Source organism: Bombina bombina, chromosome 7, assembly GCF_027579735.1.
Source record: "Bombina bombina isolate aBomBom1 chromosome 7, aBomBom1.pri, whole genome shotgun sequence".
Classification (NCBI taxonomy): Eukaryota; Metazoa; Chordata; class Amphibia; order Anura; family Bombinatoridae; genus Bombina; species Bombina bombina.
This window is the reverse complement of record NC_069505.1, coordinates 403,597,644-403,622,265: the sequence shown is the minus strand read 5'-3', so window position 1 is coordinate 403,622,265 and position 24,622 is coordinate 403,597,644. Positions and strand designations below refer to the sequence as shown.

The window sequence follows — 24,622 nt, the reverse complement described above, 5'->3', positions numbered from 1 at the left end:
GCGTTTAGGTTCTTCCTTTTCCCCTTCTTCCTTTAAGAAACAGTTCCCAGGTCCGGACTCTCAGCTTGAGCTGTGGGGAATTATCCGTAAGGTGGATGAGGCTATCTCTACGCTCGCGTTCAAGATGGAAATGATCAGATCTATTCTGCCCCTAGTTCAAGAGGGGTAGTTCATGACAACTGTAGACTTGAAGCACGCTTACCTTAATGTGCCAATTCACAGGGACCAGTTCAGGTTCCTAAAATTTGCGTTTCTGGACCAACACTTCCAGATTGTGGCCCTTTCTTTTGGTCTGGCGACGGCCCTGAGAGTCTTCACGAAGGTTCTGGGGGCGCTGCTTGCAGTGGCCAGATCCAGGGGCATTGCGGTGGCGCCTTACCTGGACGACATCCTAGTTCAGTCACCGTCGCTCAGCCTCGCAGAGGATCATTTGAGGGCTCTTCTTCTTCTGCTCCAATCTCATGGTTGTAAGATTAACTCAGGAAAGTTCCCTGGTTCCCAGCAACAGGGTAGAGTTCCTGGGCACGATAATAGACTCTGTCCATGAAGATATTTCTCACAGACCACCTGTCTTGCCCTTCAGTCCTCCACAAGCCCGTCGGTGGCTCAATGTATAGAGGTGATAGGTCTCATGGTGTCAAGCATAGATGTCATCCCATTTGCCAGGTTCCATCTCAGACCTCTTCATTTGTGCATGTTGAGACAATGGAACGGCGATCATTCAGATCTATCACAGCTGATATCCATGGATGCTCGGACTCGGAACTCCCTCTCTTGGTGTATCCGTCCAGATCAACTGTCCATGGGGACATGCTTCTTGAGACCGTCCTGGGAGATTGTGACCACGGACGCCAGTCTGTCAGGATGGGGAGCTGTTTGGGGTGCCAGAATGGCACAAGGAAAGTGGGCCAGGGAGGAGTCTCACCTTCCGATCAACATCCTAGTACTACGAGCAATTTACAATGCTCTGAAGGCATGGCCTTCTCTGGAGTAGGTCAGTTTAATCGGATTCCAGACCGACAACATTACCTCGGTGGCTTACATCAACCATCAGGGGGGCACGAGGAGCTTCCTCTCAATGAGGGAGGTGTCTCGGATTCTGGAGTGGGTGGAGTCCCACGACTGCTCACTCTCAGCGATTCACATTCCAGGTGTGGACAACTGGTAAGCAGACTTTCTCAGCAGACAATCTTTCCATCCAGGGGAATGGTCTCTTCACCCCGAGGTGTTTGCAGAGATTTGTCACACATGGGTTATGCCGGAGATAGATCTCATGGTTTCCAGACTCATTTGCAAGCTACCTCAATACGGGTCGAGGTCCAGGGATCCCCAGGGAGAGCTGACAGATGCCTTAGTGGTTCCTTGGGATTTAGCCTAACTTACTTTTTTCCACCGCTACCACTTCTACCTCGAGTAGTGGCACTCTTCAAAAAGGAGCGGGCCTTGGCCATTCTGATAGCTCCTTCATGGCCGCAGAGGACGTGGTTTGTGGATCTGGTGGGGGTGGAGGTTACCCTGTCGCAGGGATCTGCTGTCACAGGGCCCCTTTCAACATCGAAATCTAGATTCTCTGAGGCTGACTGCGTGGAGATTAAATGCTTAGTCTTAGCCAAGAGAGGCTTTTCTGAAGGTGTGATTGATACTATAATTCAGGCAAGGAAGCCAGTTACTCGTCGCATCTACCATAACATGTGGAGGATTTACTTGTCCTGGTGTGAGAAGCATGGATAGTCTTGGTGGCATAAGGTGAAGGTAATCCAGGATTCTGGCCTTTCTCCATGATGGTTTGGAGAAAGGGTCTTGCCGCTAGTTCCTTAAAGGGACATATTTCGGCATTATCAGTTTTGTTGCATAGGAGACTCGCTGAGCTCCCTGACATCCAATCTTTTGTTCAGGCTCTGTCTAGAATCAGGCCTGTCTTTAGAGAGTCGACTCCGCCTTGGAGCTTAAACTTAGTCCTTAAGGTTTTGCAGAGGGTTCTGTTTGAACCTATGCATTCCATTGACATTAAGATTCTGTCCTGGAAGGTTCTCTTCCTGTTGGCTATTGCATCGGCACGCAGAGTATCTGAACTAGCTGCATTGCAATGTGATCCTCCTTATCTGGTGTTTCATGCGGATAAGGCTGTACTTCGCACTGGGTTGGGGTTTCTCCCCAAGGTGGTGTCTAACCTTAACATCAATCAGGAAATAGTTGTTGTTCTTTGTGTCCTAACCCTTCTTCTTCAAAGTCAAGGTTACTTCATAACTTGGAGGTGGTTCGTGCTTTGAAGTTCTATCTTCAGGGTACAAAGGATTTCAGACAGTCTACATCTTTTTGTGGTGTATTCTGGGAAGCGCAAGGGGCAAAGGGTCTCTGTGTAATCTTTGTCTTTGGTTGAGGAGCTTGATTCGCTTGGCTTATGAGACAGCGGGGCATAAGCCTCCTCAGAGGATCACGGCTCATTCAACTAGGGCTGTGGCTTCGTCTTGGGCCTTCAAGAATGAGGCCTCTATGGAGCAAATTTGTAGGGCGGCTACCTGGTCTTCCTTACACACTTTTACAAATTTGACGTTTTTGCTTCTGCGGAAGCTGTTTTGGGGAGAGAAGTTTTGCAGGCTGTGGTGCCCTCAGATTAGGGTCCGCCTTTTACCCTCCTGGTTTCATTCAGTATCCTATAGAGCTTGGGTATATGTTCCCAATAGTAATGAATGAAGCCGTGGATTCTCCTCCCCTTTAGATAGAAAACATAAATTATGCTTACCTGATAATTTAATTTCCATCGAGGGAAGGAGAGTCCACGGCTCCCGCCCGTATCTCCGATGGGTGGACCTAAATTTATTTATCTTCTGGCACCATTCATACCCTGATGTTTCTCCTACTGTTCCTTGTTCCCTCGGCATAATGACTGGGGGATGAGGGAAACGGGGGAGGTATTTAAGCCTTTGGCTGGGGTGTCTTTGCCTCCTCCTGGTGGCCAGGTTCTTAATTCTTAATAGTTAAGAATGAAGCCGTGGACTCTCCTCCCCTCGATGGAAATTAAATTATCAGGTAACCATAATTTGTTTTGTGCTGGCGCACTTTTTTTGCTAAACTTACACGGTGCACCGCGTGACCGGGTGTGGTCACTTTGTACTTCCATTTCCGTACTCGACGGATAGACTCTGTTCGTTGGTTGTCTGGTTCACAGGAGGTGGTGAATGCCCCAGCCATTGGGGGTGTAAGGTGCCGTTTAGCTTTTGTCCATATTTGCTATCTCCAAGTTATGGAGGATTCAGATTTTTTTTAGAGACGGACATCTCCGACTTGGAGTATACGTCTTGTGAGGAGTATGAAATGGCTCGGGTTATCCATGCCCATCAGTTAAGTTCTGTGCTAGAGTACTCTCTTCCCCGATTCAGGAAGCGTAGAGTGGGTTGAGACATCCGCCCCTGAGGATTCCATGTCCAGTGAGGCGTGTGTCCAAGAACTTTCTTTTGCTCGTAGGTTGCTGGGGCTACTTGTCCCCTTCTCGGGTGGTCGGGTCATCCGTGTTTGGAAGTCCGGATATGTCCTTGTTACTTCCTCCTTTAATATGTTGCACGCTCTCCTATGAGGTTGGGGGTTTTCCACTTTTGTTTTTCCCCAGCATTATCCACTGGTCGACTTGTTTGCCAGGAGTTGTGAGGCTCCCACTGTGTTTTCCTGTGAGGTACAGGAATTCCGGGAGACTGATCCTGTAAGGATCTTTTGGAGATATTGTCATCCTGTCTTCCTACAGACTGGTTTGGAGCCTGTTCCTTGTAATCCTGTGTAATCCTGTGGTCTTTAGAGGGGGGTGTTCCCTTTCGACTCTCTAAGAGATCTATCTCTTTGGGTTTACAGCAGAGGATCCGGGATCCAGTCACACCTTTGGGTGCTGGTTGCCCTCTTCCTAGACCTGTTAAGGTGGCTCTTTGGTCTGTATCTCTTTCAAGAGTTCCAATGTCCAGGGACATTGGGATATGGAAGTGCACTACAGGGGGCATTCCTCTGTATATGATCACTGGATGGTCCTTAAGGAGTTAAAACATAGACTGGTCTCGGGTTCTGGGGGTCTGGCTTATGGCCATGTCTCTTGCCTTAGATTTGAAGTCTGGATCTGGATCTGTCCTAGGTAAAACCATCTGCAGCTATTTGCACCATGAATGTGTGCTCACGGGCTGTTTTAAAATCGGTTTCAAGCCTTTGGGTTCTACATCTTCCGCTTGTCCCTTCAGGGACGATTTGGTATCTGCCTGAGGGCTAGTTTTAGTATTTCAGGCGAGACGGTTGTTGTCAGGGCAACTATTGCACCTTGATGTGAGCTTGTGGGTTGGTTTCAACTGAGCTGTCGGTATCTTATTAATGTTTTTTTACCATTTTTCTCTCTTCGCCAAGCCTCTGACTGGGGAAGCGGTTCCTTTACGTTTACCGTCCTTCAGGGGTAGGGGGTCTTGCAGTGTTTCAGTGTCCATGAGGCCTCATCGCGCTTTCTCTTCTCGTTTTCCGATGGGTGCGGCCCTCCTTTGCAAGCGGTCATAGGGCTGGTACTGGGACGCTGTCGTTCAGTGTCTTATCTCCCTTGGTTGGGAGTAGTCCTTTTTAGGATGGGAGCTGTGTAGAGGTTCTGGACCCAGAGCATGCAGTCTTCTGTCCTGTCAATCCTCCTTTAAATAAGGATCAGAGTTGTTTGTCCTTGGGGGGGCCCCCCCCCCCTTTTTTTTTTTTTTCTTCTGAGGGTGGTCCGGAGAATTTTTTATTCGGACATTGACAATTTTTTGGACTGGGTCCGTTACCTCAGAAGGGGGGGGGGGGGGTCAGGGATCTGGCTGCTCTGTTGAATCTTGACCATGTGCTTCCAGTCGCTGCAGGTCTAAGGGGCCTGAGGGTTATCTCCCTGCCTAGTGGCTGAGGGTTTGAAGTTGATCCTGCTGTGGCAGCTCTTTAACCTTGTTCCTGCTTTGGTGGGGGGGGGGGGGGGGGGGTCACGGTGTTCATTCCTCCACTGGTTGCTCATGCTGCTTGTGTTGGAGATTTTTTTAAGGTCCAAGAAGAGAGTGTCGTCTAGTTTTTTCGGCATTCTCTGTGGGATGGTCTCCCAAATTGGCTTAGGTTCAGCTTTGCTATCTTGAGGCTGGAGTTCACGAGTTCACGAGATAGCTTTTTCTCTGATGGGATAATCATCCTTGCCTGTAGGTTCAGAAGTTTGACTAGGTTTGACTAGTTTAGATACTGTGTCTGCTATCGCTAGGGTACAGTAAGTCGTATGGTGTTGTGTCAGGGATCTGAGGTTAAACCTTGGGGTTTTTCGTGATCACACTTTTTTTTAGCTGTAGTGTTGATCCCTGGTCCTGGCGCGGTTGTCTTTAGCAACCTTGGGTTCGCCTTAGTTGTTTCGAGGTTTCTTTCCTTTGTTGGTGTTCCTTTAGACATCTTATGGGTCCTCCGTTTTCCCCCTCAGGGGTAGGTGAAGATTCCTACTTTGGGCGAGGGTTAGTTCTGTGCAATCAGAAAGCCTGCGGGACTTGGCTCCTTGGTTTTTTTTTGTGCTCAATGGATCTAGGGATCTGAGTGTTCTTTAGCTTGGCTTTGTAGGTTATTTAACTGATGGGCAGTTACTGGGTCCTTTCAGGTTTTTAATCCTTCGGTCTAAGCGTTACATTTTTTTTGTAGGGTGTTATTTTTTTTTACGCTGTGGTGCCCTTAGAAGGGGCTGCCTTCTGTACCCGCCCTTTTATTTGCATTCAGTGTCCTCTATAGCTTGGGTATTATTTTCCCAAAAGTAATGAATGCAGATGTGGACTCTTCCTGTTTAAGAAGAAAAGCTTAAATTATGCTTACCTGATAATTTTCTTTTCTTCTGACGGGAAGAGTCCACAGCTCCCCACCAGTTTCTGAATTCCCAAAAGTAATGAATGTAGCTGTGGAGGACTCTTCCCATCAGAAGAAAAGAAAATTATCAGGTAAGCATAATTTAAGTTTTTGTGCTTGGCCTCCCAGGGGAAGGTCAAAGATAGAGGTGCTCTAGCTACTTGCCTATAGATTTATTTATGGGAGCTCAGACCAATGTGAGAGCCTATATCCCTGGGACATATCATTCCGAAAGAAGACTGAGAAGATTTCTACCACTCTGATGATGCAGGGATGCAGGAATACCTTGTTATGTGCACAGTATTTCCTAATGGGATTTCAGCCATAACTACCCACAGGCGTTGGGACCTGTCCCTTATCCTCCCCCCAGTGGGACCAGTGGTATATTCCTACATGCACTGGATTGACTCCCTACTGGAAACAGCGTCTGGCATCTTAGTGGCACTTTTACAGCTCATAAGCTATTAGTAAGTAAAGCATAGTTGAGGGGACTTGGCCTACCCACCTGCAGACACACACTTGGGTCTTAGAACCTTATCCTACTCTATGGAGTTACTGGGAAGTTATTCAGCCCTCCTTTACACAGCAGCAGCTTTTTTAGCTCCTGTTTTTTTTTATTTTTTTGTACTGGCCCTTTAAGGAACCACAGACGGGCATCCAGCCGTTCACTTGAGGACATTAGCGGTTCAACTGGGGACAGCAAGGATATGTTTTTACTGATATCTGCAAATTTTGCTTTTTTACTCATTTTTATTTTTACTGCAGTATCTCAGAGCGCTCCGGATGGTAGCTCCGTCCCTCCCTTTGGCGCTCTTTCTCCTCACAGCTCTGGCTCTGTCGCAAGCTGCTCTCCTGCTCAAGAGAGGATTTCATAATTTGCCCTGCAAATTTGAACATTTTTTCTGTCCTGCTTTCTCTGGAGGGAGGGAGTACCCATACAGGAGCTGCTGGTGAGGTGTTAGTATTCCTCTGGTGGGTCTGTCGTACAAAACTGTTCTTGTAGTTTCTCCCTTTTCTGTTTGGTGTCTTAGGTGTACTTTATTGCTGGCTCAGTGGGATAGAAGGATTTCTACATGTTTTATTTTTTAACATCTGGGATTGTATACCCTTAATTGTTAAATTGAACAATTTCTGGTACAATTGAGTCTAACAGTTCTGTTCCCCCTGTCAATATGTTGGACACATTAGAAGATAGATCCACTGAGCATACTTCCTTGCAAATTTTATGTTTACTTTACAAAACTGTTCCTGTATGTCAGGTGAACCAGATATATGTTTGTGTTCCACACATTGCACATGCAAATCAGTCATATGCCATTATGCCATCTACAGGCCCATGCCCTATCCCAGTTTATATTATTCAAGGTGCCGCTACAGACTTTTACCCCTAAGTTTACCCCATAATCTAGATGTGATCAGGGTGTTAAAATCTTATCTTCCGGCTACTAAAGGTTTTAGACAGAGTTCTAGTTTGATTGTTCACCATTCGGGTGCTTGTAAGGGGCAGAAAACTACTGCTGTAGCCTTAGCTTCTTGGCTCAAACAATTCATAAAGCTTACTTGTTGGCAGGAAAGTCTCCCCCTAAGAGTATCACAGCTCACTCCACAAAACCAGTTGCAGAGCTGCATTTGCAAAGCTGCTACCTGGTCTTCTCTTCACACATTCTCCAAATTTTATCAGTTTGACGTCCCACCCTTTCCTTAACATGGACTCTAAGCTTGGGTATTACATTCCATATGTTATGGACCTATGGACTCTCCTCTTGTGAAAGAAAACAAGCTGTAAGCTTACCTGATAAATTTGTTTCTTTCGGGATGGTTAGACTCTATAGGCCCCGCCCTTTATTTGGTGCATCAGGTCTAACTTGCACCTCGTTTTTACCCTACTTTTGTATTTCCTATCGATATGTTCTTTTCTCTGCTCAGCTATACATAAACTAAGGAGTGGTGGATATAATATCCCACATGTTATAGACTACCTATGGACTCTCATCATCACAAATGAAACAAATTTATCGGGTAAGCATAAATTTAGTTTTTTTTTATTTCTGGATGAATCACTTAAAGGGGCATACAACCAAAAAAAATTATTTCATTATTCAGTGAGAGCATGCAGTTTTTAACAACTTTCCATTTTACTTCTAATTTGTTTGATTCTCTTTGTATCCTTTGTTGTAAAACATACCTGGGTAGGCTCGGGAGCAGCAATACAACACCAGTATTTTAAACAAATATTTGGTTAAGGCTTTTTTTATCACAACAACCACTACAAATCTGAACAAATATCTTCTTTCAGGGCTGTTTGTCCTGTCCTTGATATCACCAGAAAGGACATGTTTTGGCACTTAATACATCATCTTAAATCAATCATTTAAAAGTGTCTAATGTTCTTCATCATCACTTTATTTAATGGTATATTGTGTGGTTCTACTTGTCTTTTCTTCTCAGGCAAACGTTTCTAGTGTTTTACCGAGTTCTTATGGACAAGCTTGAGAAATGTGTGAAAAACATCCCAGCTGGAAAGAAGTCTGACAACCTTCAGGTACTGATGGAAAATGTTGAAAATATATCAATAATGTTCATTACTCATTGAGAAATAACCATGAATATAAATAATGTTATAGATTAATAGCATTGTTCTCCCCAGGCTCTATTTAATGGGCACATTTTACAGAGCAACTGGCTAAAATTTAAGCCAGTATTAAGCTAAAATAAATATTACATTTTTCAATGTTTGTTGCACGAAATATGAAATCAATTTATATTAAATGATGCAATTAATTTATGCTTTGGACAACTTAACGCATTGTGAGGGTGGTGCGTACTGAGAAGTCAAGCACAGAGCAGTTGCATAGGAATAATTTACTTATTGCAAAGAATTAGAGCACAAAATACATTGATTACGATTTCATGCAGTTTACTGGATTTCTGCGTAAGACTTGGTCATCTCTATGTGCTAAACCAGACATTGGCTCACTGTGTTTGAATTTGCAGATGCTGCATTTGAAATTTGCTATCATGATGTTACTTGTGTACAGACTATATTCAAAAGATGCTGTCAAAAAACAATTATGTTCAATATGACAAGACAATAGTTTATACAGGAAGTTTACATTTGTGTGGTGTCAGAGCTTTTTAAGGCTTTTTGCTTCATGGCTACATATTAAAGGGACACTAAACTCACATTTCATGTAATTGGCAAGAGTCCATGAGCTAGTGACGTATGGGATATACATTCCTACCAGGAGGGGCAAAGTTTCCCAAACCTCAAAATGCCTATAAATACACCCCCCCCCCACCACACCCACAATTCAGTTTTACAAACTTTGCCTCTTATGGAGGTGGTGAAGTAAGTTTGTGCTAGATTTCTACGTTGACATTCGCTTCTCAGCATGCTGAAGCCCGGTTCCTCTAAGAGTGCAGTGAATGACAGAGGGATGTGAAGGGAGTATTACCTATTGAATACAATGGTCATCCTAACGGGGATCTATTTCATAGATTGTCTGTTATCGGTCGTAGACATTCATCTCCTACCTCCCTTTTCAGATCGACTATATACTCTTATATATCATTATCTCTACTGATTCTCGTTTCAGTACTGGTTTGGCTATCTACTTTATGTAGATGAGTGTCTTTTGGTAAGTATGTTTTCCTTTTATTTAAGACACTCTCAGCTATTGTTTTGCACTTTATATGTAAAGTTCTAAATATAATGTTTGTAATTATATTTGCCATGATTCAGGTTAATCAGTATATTTCCTTCTTACAGACTGTCAGTTTCATTTTTTGGGAAATGCATTTATAAATATATATACCTTTATATATAAAAAAAGAAAAAAAAATTCTTACCTGAAAATTTTTCAAATTGACTTTCTTTTCTAAATTGCTAAGTGCATTTGTTGTAAACTTGTGGTAACTGTTCCTCCGGCTGTAGTTTGTGCTAGTTGTCATGATAAACTTTCAAAAGCAGACAATATTTCCATTAGTAATAATCCATTATCTGTTGTTGTTCCTTCAACATCTAATGTTCAGGATATTCCTGTTAATGTGAGAGAATTTGTTTCTAATTCTATTCAGAAGGCTTTGTCTGTCATACCACCTTCTAATAAACGTAAAAGGTCTTTTAAAACTTCTCATGAATTTGATGAATTTTTAAATGACCAACAGCATTCTGATTTTTCTCCAACATAGGTGTGTCCGGTCCACGGCGTCATCCTTACTTGTGGGATATTCTCTTCCCCAACAGGAAATGGCAAAGAGCCCAGCAAAGCTGGTCACATGATCCCTCCTAGGCTCCGCCTACCCCAGTCATTCTCTTTGCTGTTGTACAGGCAACATCTCCACGGAGATGGCTTAGAGTTTTTTAGTGTTTAACTGTAGTTTTTATTATTCAATCAAGAGTTTGTTATTTTGAAATAGTGCTGGTATGTACTATTTACTCAGAAACAGAAAAGAGATGAAGATTTCTGTTTGTATGAGGAAAATGATTTTAGCAACCGTCACTAAAATCCATGGCTGTTCCACACAGGACTGTTGAGAGCAATTAACTTCAGTTGGGGGAACAGTGTGCAGTCTCTTGCTGCTTGAGGTATGACACATTCTAACAAGACGATGTAATGCTGGAAGCTGTCATTTTCCCTATGGGATCCGGTAAGCCATGTTTATTACGATCGTAAATAAGGGCTTCACAAGGGCTTATTAAGACTGTAGACTTTTTCTGGGCTAAATCGATTCATTATTAACACATATTTAGCCTTGAGGAATCATTTTATCTGGGTATTTTGATATAATAATATCGGCAGGCACTGTATTAGACACCTTATTCTTTAGGGGCTTTCCCAAAGCATAAGCAGAGCCTCATTTTCGCGCCGGTGTGGCGCACTTGTTTTTGAGAGGCATGGCATGCAGTCGCATGTGAGAGGAGCTCTGATACTTAGAAAAGACTTTCTGAAGGCGTCATTTGGTATCGTATTCCCCTTTGGGCTTGGTTGGGTCTCAGCAAAGCAGATACCAGGGACTGTAAAGGGGTTAAAGTTTAAAACGGCTCCGGTTCCGTTATTTTAAGGGTTAAAGCTTCCAAATTTGGTGTGCAATACTTTTAAGGCTTTAAGACACTGTGGTGAAAATTTGGTGAATTTTGAACAATTCCTTCATGTTATTTCGCAATTGCAGTAATAAAGTGTGTTCAGTTTAAAATTTAAAGTGACAGTAACGGTTTTATTTTAAAACGTTTTTTGTACTTTGTTATCAAGTTTATGCCTGTTTAACATGTCTGAACTACCAGATAGACTGTGTTCTGAATGTGGGGAAGCCAGAATTCCTATTCATTTAAATAAATGTGATTTATGTGATAATGACAATGATGCCCAAGATGATTCCTCAAGTGAGGGGAGTAAGCATGGTACTGCATCATTCCCTCCTTCGTCTACACGAGTCTTGCCCACTCAGGAGGCCCCTAGTACATCTAGCGCGCCAATACTCCTTACTATGCAACAATTAACGGCTGTAATGGATAATTCTGTCAAAAACATTTTAGCCAAAATGAACACTTATCAGCGTAAGCGCGGCTGCTCTGGTTTAGATACTGTAGAGCATGACGACGCTGATATTAATATTTCTGAAGGGCCCCTAACCCAGTCTGATGGGGCCAGGGAGGTTTTGTCTGAGGGAGAAATTACTGATTCAGGGAACATTTCTCAACAGGCTGAACCTGATGTGATTGCATTTAAATTTAAGTTGGAACATCTCCGCATTCTGCTTAAGGAGGTATTATCCACTCTGGATGATTGTGACAAGTTGGTCATCCCAGAGAAACTATGTAAAATGGACAAGTTCCTAGAGGTGCCGGGGCTCCCAGAAGCTTTTCCTATACCCAAGCGGGTGGCGGACATTGTTAATAAAGAATGGGAAAGGCCCGGTATTCCTTTCGTCCCTCCCCCCATATTTAAAAAATTGTTTCCTATGGTCGACCCCAGAAAGGACTTATGGCAGACAGTCCCCAAGGTCGAGGGAGCGGTTTCCACTTTAAACAAACGCACCACTATACCCATAGAGGATAGTTGTGCTTTCAAAGATCCTATGGATAAAAAATTAGAAGGTTTGCTTAAAAAGATGTTTGTTCAGCAAGGTTACCTTCTACAACCAATTTCATGCATTGTCCCTGTCGCTACAGCCGCATGTTTCTGGTTCGATGATCTGATAAAGGCGGTCGATAGTGATTCTCCTCCTTTTGAGGAGATTATGGACAGAATCAATGCTCTCAAATTGGCTAATTCTTTCACCCTAGACGCCACTTTGCAATTGGCTAGGTTAGCGGCTAAGAATTCTGGGTTTGCTATTGTGGCGCGCAGAGCGCTTTGGTTGAAATCTTGGTCGGCTGATGCGTCTTCCAAGAACAAGCTACTTAACATTCCTTTCAAGGGGAAAACGCTGTTTGGCCCTGACTTGAAAGAGATTATCTCTGATATCACTGGGGGTAAGGGCCACGCCCTTCCTCAGGATCGGCCTTTCAAGGCAAAAAATAAACCTAATTTTCGTCCCTTTCGTAGAAACGGACCAGCCCAAGGTGCTACGTCCTCTAAGCAAGAGGGTAATACTTCTCAAGCCAAGCCAGCTTGGAGACCAATGCAAGGCTGGAACAAGGGAAAGCAGGCCAAGAAACCTGCCACTGCTACCAAGACAGCATGAAATGTTGGCCCCCGATCCGGGACCGGATCTGGTGGGGGGCAGACTCTCTCTCTTCGCTCAGGCTTGGGCAAGAGATGTTCTGGATCCTTGGGCGCTAGAAATAGTCTCCCAAGGTTATCTTCTGGAATTCAAGGGACTTCCCCCAAGGGGGAGGTTCCACAGGTCTCAGTTGTCTTCAGACCACATAAAAAGACAGGCATTCTTACATTGTGTAGAAGACCTGTTAAAAATGGGAGTGATTCATCCTGTTCCATTAAGAGAACAAGGGATGGGGTTCTACTCCAATCTGTTCATAGTTCCCAAAAAAGAGGGAACGTTCAGACCAATCTTAGATCTCAAGATCTTAAACAAGTTTCTCAAGGTTCCATCGTTCAAGATGGAAACCATTCGAACTATTCTTCCTTCCATCCAGGAAGGTCAATTCATGACCACGGTGGATTTAAAGGATGCGTATCTACATATTCCTATCCACAAGGAACATCATCGGTTCCTAAGGTTCGCATTCCTGGACAAACATTACCAGTTCGTGGCGCTTCCTTTCGGATTAGCCACTGCTCCAAGGATTTTCACAAAGGTACTAGGGTCCCTTCTAGCTGTGCTAAGACCAAGGGGCATTGCTGTAGTACCTTACTTGGACGACATTCTGATTCAAGCGTCGTCCCTTCCTCAAGCAAAGGCTCACACGGACATTGTCCTGGCCTTTCTCAGATCTCACGGATGGAAAGTGAACGTGGAAAAGAGTTCTCTATCCCCGTCAACAAGGGTTCCCTTCTTGGGAACAATAATAGACTCCTTAGAAATGAGGATTTTTCTGACAGAGGCCAGAAAAACAAAACTTCTAGACTCTTGTCGGATACTTCATTCCGTTCCTCTTCCTTCCATAGCTCAGGGCATGGAAGTGATCGGGTTGATGGTAGCGGCAATGGACATAGTTCCTTTTGCGCGCATTCATCTAAGACCATTACAACTGTGCATGCTCAGTCAGTGGAATGGGGACTATACAGACTTGTCTCCGAAGATACAAGTAAATCAGAGGACCAGAGACTCACTCCGTTGGTGGCTGTCCCTGGACAACCTGTCACAAGGGATGACATTCCGCAGACCAGAGTGGGTCATTGTCACGACCGACGCCAGTCTGATGGGCTGGGGCGCGGTCTGGGGATCCCTGAAAGCTCAGGGTCTTTGGTCTCGGGAAGAATCTCTTCTACCGATAAATATTCTGGAACTGAGAGCGATATTCAATGCTCTCAAGGCTTGGCCTCAGCTAGCGAGGGCCAAGTTCATACGGTTTCAATCAGACAACATGACAACTGTTGCGTACATCAACCATCAGGGGGGAACAAGGAGTTCCCTAGCGATGGAAGAAGTGACCAAAATCATTCTATGGGCGGAGTCTCACTCCTGCCACCTGTCTGCTATCCACATCCCAGGAGTGGAAAATTGGGAAGCGGATTTTCTGAGTCGTCAGACATTGCATCCGGGGGAGTGGGAACTCCATCCGGAAATCTTTGCCCAAGTCACTCAGCTGTGGGGCATTCCAGACATGGATCTGATGGCCTCTCGTCAGAACTTCAAAGTCCCTTGCTACGGGTCCAGATCCAGGGATCCCAAGGCGGCTCTAGTGGATGCACTAGTAGCACCTTGGACCTTCAAACTAGCTTATGTGTTCCCGCCGTTTCCTCTCATCCCCAGGCTGGTAGCCAGGATCAATCAGGAGAGGGCGTCGGTGATCTTGATAGCTCCTGCGTGGCCACGCAGGACTTGGTATGCAGATCTGGTGAATATGTCATCGGCTCCACCTTGGAAGCTACCTTTGAGACGAGACCTTCTTGTTCAGGGTCCGTTCGAACATCCGAATCTGGTTTCACTCCAGCTGACTGCTTGGAGATTGAACGCTTGATTTTATCGAAGCGAGGGTTCTCAGATTCTGTTATCGATACTCTTGTTCAGGCCAGAAAGCCTGTAACTAGAAAGATTTACCACAAAATTTGGAAAAAATATATCTGTTGGTGTGAATCTAAAGGATTCCCTTGGGACAAGGTTAAGATTCCTAGGATTCTATCCTTCCTTCAAGAAGGATTGGAAAAGGGATTATCTGCAAGTTCCCTGAAGGGACAGATTTCTGCCTTGTCGGTGTTACTTCACAAAAAACTGGCTGCTGTGCCAGATGTTCAAGCCTTTGTTCAGGCTCTGGTTAGAATTAAGCCTGTTTACAAACCTTTGACTCCTCCTTGGAGTCTCAATTTAGTTCTTTCAGTTCTTCAGGGGGTTCCGTTTGAACCCTTGCATTCCGTTGATATTAAGTTATTATCTTGGAAAGTTTTGTTTTTAGTTGCAATTTCTTCTGCCAGAAGAGTTTCAGAATTATCTGCTCTGCAGTGTTCTCCTCCTTATCTGGTGTTCCATGCAGATAAGGTGGTTTTACGTACTAAACCTGGTTTTCTTCCAAAAGTTGTTTCTAACAAAAACATTAACCAGGAGATTATCGTACCTTCTCTGTGTCCGAAACCAGTTTCAAAGAAGGAACGTTTGTTGCACAATTTGGATGTTGTTCGCGCTCTAAAATTCTATTTAGATGCTACAAAGGATTTTAGACAAACATCTTCCTTGTTTGTTGTTTATTCCGGTAAAAGGAGAGGTCAAAAAGCAACTTCTACCTCTCTCTCTTTTTGGATTAAAAGCATCATCAGATTGGCTTACGAGACTGCCGGACGGCAGCCTCCCGAAAGAATCACAGCTCATTCCACTAGGGCTGTGGCTTCCACATGGGCCTTCAAGAACGAGGCTTCTGTTGATCAGATATGTAGGGCAGCGACTTGGTCTTCACTGCACACTTTTACCAAATTTTACAAGTTTGATACTTTTGCTTCTTCTGAGGCTATTTTTGGGAGAAAGGTTTTGCAAGCCGTGGTGCCTTCCATTTAGGTGACCTGATTTGCTCCCTCCCTTCATCCGTGTCCTAAAGCTTTGGTATTGGTTCCCACAAGTAAGGATGACGCCGTGGACCGGACACACCTATGTTGGAGAAAACAGAATTTATGTTTACCTGATAAATTACTTTCTCCAACGGTGTGTCCGGTCCACGGCCCGCCCTGGTTTTTTTAATCAGGTCTGATAATTTATTTTCTTTAACTACAGTCACCACGGTACCATATGGTTTCTCCTATGCAAATATTCCTCCTTAACGTCGGTCGAATGACTGGGGTAGGCGGAGCCTAGGAGGGATCATGTGACCAGCTTTGCTGGGCTCTTTGCCATTTCCTGTTGGGGAAGAGAATATCCCACAAGTAAGGATGACGCCGTGGACCGGACACACCGTTGGAGAAAGTAATTTATCAGGTAAACATAAATTCTGTTATCTATCTCTGATGAGGATCTATCTGGTTCAGAACATTTTACCTCAGATATTGACACTGACAAATCCTCATATTTATTTAAAATGGAGTATATTCGTTCCTTATTAAAAGAGGTGTTGATTGCATTAGATATGGAGGAGACTAGTCCTCTTGATATTAAAACCAGTAAACGTTTAAATTTGTTTTTTAAACCTCATGTAGTTATTCCAGAGGTTTTTCCAGTTCCTGATGCTATTTCAGATGTAATTTCTAGGGAATGGAATAGACTGGGTGGTACTTTTACTCCTTCTTCAAGGTTTAAGAAACTGTATCCTTTGCCAACTGATAGATTGGAGTTTTGGGAAAAGATCCCCAAAGTTGATGGGGCCATCTCTACTCTTGCTAAACGTACTACTATTCCTACGGCAAATAGTACTTCTTTTAAGGATCCTTTAGATAGGAAACTTGAATCTTTTCCAAAGAAGGCTTATTTATGTTCAGGTCCTCTTCTTAGGCCTGCTATTTCTTTGGCTGATGTTGCTGCTGCTTCAACCTTTTGGTTGGAAACTTTAGCACAAGTACCAGATCATAATGTGTATAGCATTGTTAAGTTAATTCAACATGCTAATAATTTCATTTGTGATGCCATTTCTTTCATGTAATTAGCAAGAGTCCATGAGCTAGTGACGTATGGGATATACATTCCTACCAGGAGGGGCAAAGTTTCCCAAACCTCAAAATGCCTATAAATACACCCCTCACCACACCCACAATTCAGTTTTACAAACTTTGCCTCCCATAGAGGTGGTGAAGTAAGTTTGTGCTAGATTCTACGTTGATATGCGCTTCGCAGCAGGCTGGAGCCCGGTTTTCCTCTCAGAGTGCAGTGAATGTCAGAGGGATGTGAAGAGAGTATTGCCTATTTGAATACAATGGTCTTCCTCTAGGGGATCTATTTCATAGGTTCTCTGTTATCGGTCGTAGAGATTTCTTCTCCTACCTCCCTTTTCAGATCGACGATATACTCTTATATACCATTACCTCTACTGATTCTCGTTTCAGTACTGGTTTGGCTATCTACTATATGTAGATGAGTGTCTTAGGGTAAGTAAGTCTTATTTTATTATGACACTCTAAGCTATGGTTGGGCACTTTATATGTAAAGTTCTAAATATATGTCTTTAAACTTATATTTGCCATGATTCAGGATAATCAGTATTCCTTCTTTCAGACAGTCAGTTTCATTATTTGGGATAATGCTTATGAATGAATATTTTTTTCTTAGCTGTAAAAATTTTCAATTGACTTTTTTCCCTGTGGGCTGAAAAGCCGCGGGGGCTGAAAATGCTACAATTTATTGCGTCATTCTTGGCGCTGACTTTTTTGGCGCAAAAATTTTGTCATTTCCGGCACCCTAATTGACGCCGGAAGTTTCTTCGTGGTTGCGTCATTTTTTGACGTATATGTGTTGTGATAACTGTCACAGACGTTTTTTTGCGCCAAAAATGTGGGCGTCGTTTTTTTCGGCGTCACAGGATGTGGCGTCATATTTGGCGCCAAAAAATATGGGCGTTATACTTGGCGCCAATAATGTGGGCGTCATTCTTGGCGCCAAAAAATGTGGGCGTCATTCTTGTCTCCACCTTTTTTTCACATTATTTCAGTCTCATTTTTCATTGCTTCTGGTTGCTAGAGGCTTGTTCATTTGGCATTTTTTCCCATTCCTGAAACTGTCATTTAAGGAATTTGATAATTTTGCTTTATATGTTGTTTTTTCTATTACATATTGCAAGATGTCTCAACCTGACCCTGGATCAGAATCTACTTCTGGAAAGACGCTGCCTGATGCTGGTTCTACCAAAGTTAAGTGCATCTGTTGTAAACTTTTGGTAACTGTTCCTCCGGCTGTAGTTTGTGATAACTGTCATGATAAACTTTCTAATGCAGATTGTGTTTCCATTAGTAATAATCCATTACCTGTTGTTGTTCCTTCAACATCTATTGTTCAGGATGTTCCTGTTAATGTAAAAGAATTTGTTTCTAAATCTATTAGGAAGGCTCTGTCTGTTATTCCTCCTTCCAGTAAACGTAAAAGGTCTTTTAAAACTTCTCATATTTCAGATGAATTTTTAAATGACCGCCATCATTCTGACTTATCTGTTTCTGATGAGGATCTATCTGGTTCAGAAGATTCTGCCTCAGATATTGACACTGATAAATCTTCATATTTATTTAAGATGGAGTTTATTCGTTCTTTACTTAAAGAAGTGTTAATTGCATTAGATATGGAGGAGTCTAGTCCTCTTGATACTAAATCTACTAAGCGTTTAAATTCGGTTTTCAAACCTCATGTAGTTATTCCAGAAGTTTTTCCAGTTCCTGATGCTATTTCAGAAGTAATTTCTAGGGAATGGAATAGTCTGGGTACTTCATTTACACCTTCTCAAAGGTTTAAGAAATTGTACCCTGTGCCATCTGATAGATTAGAGTTTTGGGACAAAATCCCTAAAGTTGATGAGGCTATCTCTACTCTTGCTAAACGTACTACTATTCCTACGGCAGATAGTACTTCCTTTAAGGATCCTTTAGATAGGAAGCTTGAATCCTTTCTAAGGAGAGCTTATTTATGTTCAGGTAATCTTCTTAGACCTGCTATTTCTTTGGCTGATGTTGCTGCAGCTTCCACTTTCTGGTTAGAGGCTTTAGCGCAACAAGTGTCAGACCATAATGCTTATAGCATTGTTAAACTTCTTCAACATGCTAATAACTTTATTTGTGATGCCATTTTTTATATCATTAGAATTGATGTCAGGTATATGTCTTTAGCTATTTTAGCTAGAAGAGCTTTATGGCTTAAATCTTGGAATGCAGATATGACTTCTAAGTCAACTTTGCTTTCTCTTTCTTTCCAAGGTAATAAATTATTTGGTTCACAGTTGGATTCTATTATTTCAACTGTTATTGGGGGGAAGGAACCTTTTTGCCTCAGGACAAAAAATCTAAAGGTAAATACAGGGCTGCTAATCGTTTTCGTTCCTTTCGTCAGAATAAGGAACAGAAGCCTGACCCTTCCCCTAAAGGAACGGTTTCCGTTTAGAAACCTTCTCCAGTCTGGAATAAATCCAAGCCTTTTAGAAAGTCAAAACCAGCTCCCAAATCCGCATGAAGGTGCGGCCCTCATTCCAGCACAGCTGGTAGGGGGCAGGTTACGATTTTTCAAAGATATTTGGATCAATTCAATTCACAATCTTTGGATTCAGAACATTGTTTCTCAAGGGTACAGAATAGGTTTCAAGGTAAGACCACCTGTGAGAAGATTTTTTTCTCTCACGCATTCCAGTAAACCCAGTGAAGGCTCAGGCATTTCTGAAATGTGTTTCAGACCTAGAGTTGGCTGGGGTAATTGTGCCAGTTCCAGTTCTGGAACGGGGTCTGGGGTTTTACTCAAATCTTGTACCAAAGAAGGAGAATTCCTTCAGACCAGTTCTGGATCTAAAAATATTGAATCGTTATGTAAGGATACCAACATTCAAAATGGTGACTCTAAGGACTATTCTGCCTTTTGTTCAGCAAGGGCATTATATATCCACAATAGATTTACAGGATGCATATCTTCATATTCCAATTCATCCAGATCACTATCAGTTTCTGAGATTCTCTTTTCTAGACAAGCATTACCAGTTTGTTGCCCTTCCGTTTGGCCTAGCAACGGCTCCAAGGATCTTTTCAAAGGTTCTCGGTGCCCTTCTCTCTGTAATCAGAGAACAGGGTATTGCGGTATTTCCTTATTTGGACGATATCTTGGTACTTGCTCAGTCTTTACATTCTGCAGAATTTCATACGAATCAACTTGTGTCGTTTCTTCAAAGACATGGTTGGAGGATCAATTTACCAAAGAGTTCTTTAATTCCTTAGACAAAGGTAACCTTTTTGGGCTTTCAAATAGATTCAGTGTCCATGACTTTTTCTCTAACAGAAAAGAGACTTCTGAAGTTGGTTTCAGCTTGTCGAAACCTTCAGTCTCAATCGTTCCCTTCGGTAGCTTTGTGCATGGAAATTCTAGGTCTCATGACTGCTGCATCGGACGCGATCCCCTTTGCTCGTTTTCACATGAGACCTCTTCAGCTTTGTATGCTGAACCAGTGGTTCAGGGATTATACAAAGATATCACAAATAATATCCTTAAATCCCAATGTTCGATCTTCTCTGACTTGGTGGCTGAATCACCATCGTCTAATTCAAGGGGCCTCTTTTGTTTGTCCAACCTGGACTGTAATCTCAACAGATGCGAGTCTTTCAGGTTGGGGAGCTGTATGGGGATCTCTGACAGCGCAGGGGGTTTGGGAATCTCAGGAGGCGAGATTACCAATCAACATTTTGGAACTCCGTGCGATTTTCAGAGTTCTTCAGTTCTGGCCTCTTCTGAAGAGAGAATCGTTTATTTGTTTTCAGACAATGTCACAACCGTGGCGTATGTCAATCATCAAGGTGGGACTCACAGTCCTCAAGCTATGAAAGAAGTATCTCGGATACTTGTATGGGCGGAATCCAGCTCCTGTCTAATTTCTGCGGTTCACATCCCAGGTGTAGACAATTGGGAAGCGGATTATCTCAGTCGCCAGACGTTACATCCGGGCGAATGGTCTCTTCACCCAGAGGTATTTCTTCAGATTGTTCAAATCTGGTGACTTCCAGAAATAGATTTGATGGCCTCTCATCTAAACAAGAAACTTCCCAGGTATCTGTCCAGATCCAGGGATCCTCAGGCGGAAGCAGTGGACGCGTTGTCGCTTCCTTGGAATTATCATCCTGCTTATATCTTTCCGCCTCTAGTTCTTCTTCCAAAAGTGATTTCCAAAATTCTAATGGAACGTTCGTTTGTACTGCTGGTGGCTCCAGCATGGCCTCACAGGTTTTGGTATGCGGATCTCATTCGGATGGCCAGTTGCCAACCTTGGACACTTCCGTTAAGACCAGACCTTCTATCTCAAGGCCCATTTTTCCATCAGGATCTCAAATAATTAAATTTGAAGGTATGGAAATTAAACGCTTGATTCTTAGTCATAGAGGTTTCTCTGACTCAGTGATTAATACTATGTTACAGGCTCGTAAATCTGTGTCTAGGAAGATTTATTATCGAGTCTGGAAGACTTACATCTCTTGGTGTTCTTCTCATAAATTCTCCTGGCATTCTTTTCGAATTCCTAGAATTTTACACTTTCTTCAGGATGGTTTAGATAAGGGTTTGTCTGCAAGTTCTTTGAAAGGACAAATCTCTGCTCTTTCTGTTCTTTTTCACATAAAAATTGCTAATCTTCCTGATATTCATTGTTTTGTACAGGCTTTAAGTCATTAAGTCAATCTCTCCTCCTTGGAATCTTAATTTGGTTCTGAGGGCTTTACAGGCTCCTCCGTTTGAACCTATGCATTCTCTGGATATTAAATTACTTTCTTGGAAAGTTTTGTTCCTTTTGGCCATCTCTTCTGCTAGAAGAGTTTCTGAGTTATCTGCTCTTTCTTGTGAATCTCCTTTTCTGATTTTTCATCAGGATAAGGCGGTGTTGCAGACTTCATTTCAATTTTTACCTAAGGTTGTGAATTCTAACAACATTAGTAGAGAAATTGTTGTCCCTTCATTGTGTCCTAATCCTAAGAATTCTCTGGAGAAATCTTTACATTCTTTGGATGTAGTAAGAGCTTTGAAATATTATGTTGAAGCTACTAAAGATTTTAGAAAGACTTCTAGTCTATTTGTTATCTTTTCTGGTTCCAGGAAAGGTCAGAAAGCTTCTGCCATTTCATTGGCGTCTTGGTTAAAGTCTTTGATTCATCATGCTTATGTGGAGTCAGGTAAGTCCCCGCCTCAAAGGATTACGGCTCATTCTACTAGGTCAGTTTCTACTTCCTGAGTTTTTAGGAATGAAGCTTCTGTTGATCAGATTTGCAAAGCAGCAACTTGGTCTTCTTTGCATACTTTTACTAAATTCTACCATTTTGATGTTTTCTCTTCTTCTGAAGCAGTTTTTGGTAGAAAAGTACTTCAGGCAGCTGTTTCAGTTTGATTCTTCTGCTTATAATTTCAGTTTTTTTCATTATAAGATTAAAACTTTTGATTTGGGTTGTGGATTATTTTTTCAGCGGAATTGCCTGTCTTTATTTTGTCCCTCCCTCTCTAGTGACTCTTGCGTGGAAGTTCCACATCTTGGGTATCTGCTATCCCATACGTCACTAGCTCATGGACTCTTGATAATTACATGAAAGAAAACATAATTTATTTAAGAACTTACCTGATAAATTCATTTCTTTCATATTAGCAAGCGTCCATGAGACCCACCCTTTTTTGTGGTGGTTATGATTTTTTTGTATAAAGCACAATTATTCCAATTCCTTATTTTTGATGCTTTCGCTCCTTTTTTATCACCCCACTTCTTGGCTATTCGTTAAACTGAATTGTGGGTGTGGTGAGGGGTGTATTTATAGGCATTTTGAGGTTTGGGAAACTTTGCCCCTCCTGGTAGGAATGTATATCCCATACGTCACTAGCTCATGGACTCTTGCTAATATGAAAGAAATGAATTTATCAGGTAAGTTCTTACATAAATTATGTTTTTTGATATCATTAGAATTGATGTAAGATATATGTCTTTAGCTATATTAGCTAGAAGAGCTTTATGGCTTAAATCTTGGAATGCTGATATGACTTCTAAATCAACGTTGATCTTTCTTTCCAAGGTAATAAATTATTTGGTTCTCAGTTGGATTCTATTATTTCAACTGTCACTGGGGGGAAGGGAGCTTTTTTGCCTCAGCATAAAAAATCTAAGGGTAAATTTAGGGCTGCTAACCGTTTTCGTTCCTTTCGTCAAAATAAGGAACAGAAATCTGACCCTTCCCCTAAGGGAACGGTTTCCAATTGGAAGCCTTCTCCAGTTTGGAATAAATCCAAGCCATTTAAAAAATCAAAATCAGCCCCCAAGTCCGCATGAAGGTGCGGCCCTCATTCCAGCGCAGCTGGTAGGGGGCAGACTAAGATTTTACAAAGATGTTTGGATCAATTCAATCCAAAATCATTGGATTCAGAACATAATTTCTCAAGGGTACAGAATGGGTTTCAAAGTAAGACCGCCTGTGAGAATTTTTTCTCTCTCACGCAATCCAGTGAACCCAGTAAAGGCTCAGGCTTTCCTGAAGTGTGTTTCAGACCTAGAGGTATCTGGGGTAATTGTGCCAGTTCCTTTTCAGGAACGGGGTCTGGGGTTTTATTCAAATCTTTTCATTGTTCCAAAGAAGGAGAATTCTTTCAGACCAGTTCTGGATCTAAAAATTTTGAATCGTTATGTAAGAATACCAACATTCATGATGGTGATTATAAGGACTATTCTGCCTTTTGTTCAGCAAGGGCATTATATGTCCACATTAGACTTACAGGATGCATATCTTCATATTCCGATTCATCCAGATCACTATCAGTTCCTGAAATTCTCTTTTCTAGACAAGCATTACCAATTTGTTGCTCTTCCTTTTGGCCTAGCAACAGCTCTAATGATCTTTTCAAAGGTTCTCGGTGCCCTACTCTCTGTAATCAGAGAGCGGGGTATTGCGGTGTTTCCTTATTTGGACGATATCTTGGTACTTACTCGGTCTTTACATTCTGCAGAATCTCACACGAATCAACTAGTGTTGTTTCTTCAAAGACATGGTTGGAGGATCAATTTACCAAAAAGTTCCTTGATTCCTCAGACAAGGGTAACCTTTTTAGGATTCCAAATAGATTCAGTATCAATGACTTTGTCTCCAACTGACAAAAGACGTCTGAAATTGATTTCAGCTTGTCGAAACCTTCAGTTTCAATCATTCCCTTCAGTAGCTATGTGCATGGAGGTTTTAGGTTTCATGACTGCAGCATCGGACGCGATCCCTTTTGCTCGTTTTCACATGAGACCTCTTCAGCTTTGTATGCTGAGCCAATGGTGCAGGGATTATACAAAGATTTCACAATTAATATCCTTAAATCCCAATGTTCGACTATCTCTGACTTGGTGGTTAGATCACCATCGTTTAGTTCAAGGGGCTTCTTTTGTTCGTCCAACTTGGACTGCGATCACAACAGATGCGAGTCTTTCAGGTTGGGGAGCTGTCTGGGGATCTCTTACAGCGCAGGGGTTTTGGAAGTCTCAAGAGGCGAGATTACCAATCAATATTTTGGAACTCCGTGCGATTCTCAGAGCTCTTCAGTTTTGGCCTCTTCTGAAGAAAGAACCGTTTATTTGTTTTCAAACAATGTCAACAATGTCACAACTGTGGCATATGTCAATCATCAAGGTAGGACTCACAGTCCTCAAGCTATGAAAGAAGTATCTCGGATACTTGCATGGGCGGAATCCAGCTCCTGTCTAATTTCTGCGGTCCATATCCCAGGTATAGACAATTGGGAAGCGGATTATCTCAGTCGCCAGACTTTACATCCGGGAGAGTGGTCTCTTTACCCAGATGTGTTTTTTCAGATTGTTCAGATGTGGGGGCTTCCAGAAATAGATCTGATGGCTTCTCATCTAAACAGGAAACTTCCCAGGTATCTGTCCAGGTCCAGGGATCCTCAGGCGGAAGCAGTGGATGCGTTGACACTTCCTTGGAGTTTTCAACCTGCTTATATCTTTCCGCCTCTAGTTCTTCTTCCAAGAGTGATTTCCAAAATCATAATGGAGCGTTCATTTGTACTGCTGGTGGCAGCATGGCCTCACAAGTTTTGG

At 42.6% G+C, this 24,622-nt stretch overlaps 1 protein-coding gene across 1 annotated transcript in view; it reads left to right on the top strand.

Moving 5' to 3' along the window:
• Positions 1 to 24,622, top strand: part of FANCD2 (FA complementation group D2) — a gene marked incomplete in the record, with an annotated part of 1,113,076 nt that overhangs the window by 930,735 nt on the left and 157,719 nt on the right. Inside the window, 1 exon segment of the mRNA XM_053689418.1 lies at positions 8,299 to 8,392. Within this exon segment, the coding sequence (XP_053545393.1) occupies positions 8,299 to 8,392 (94 nt within the window).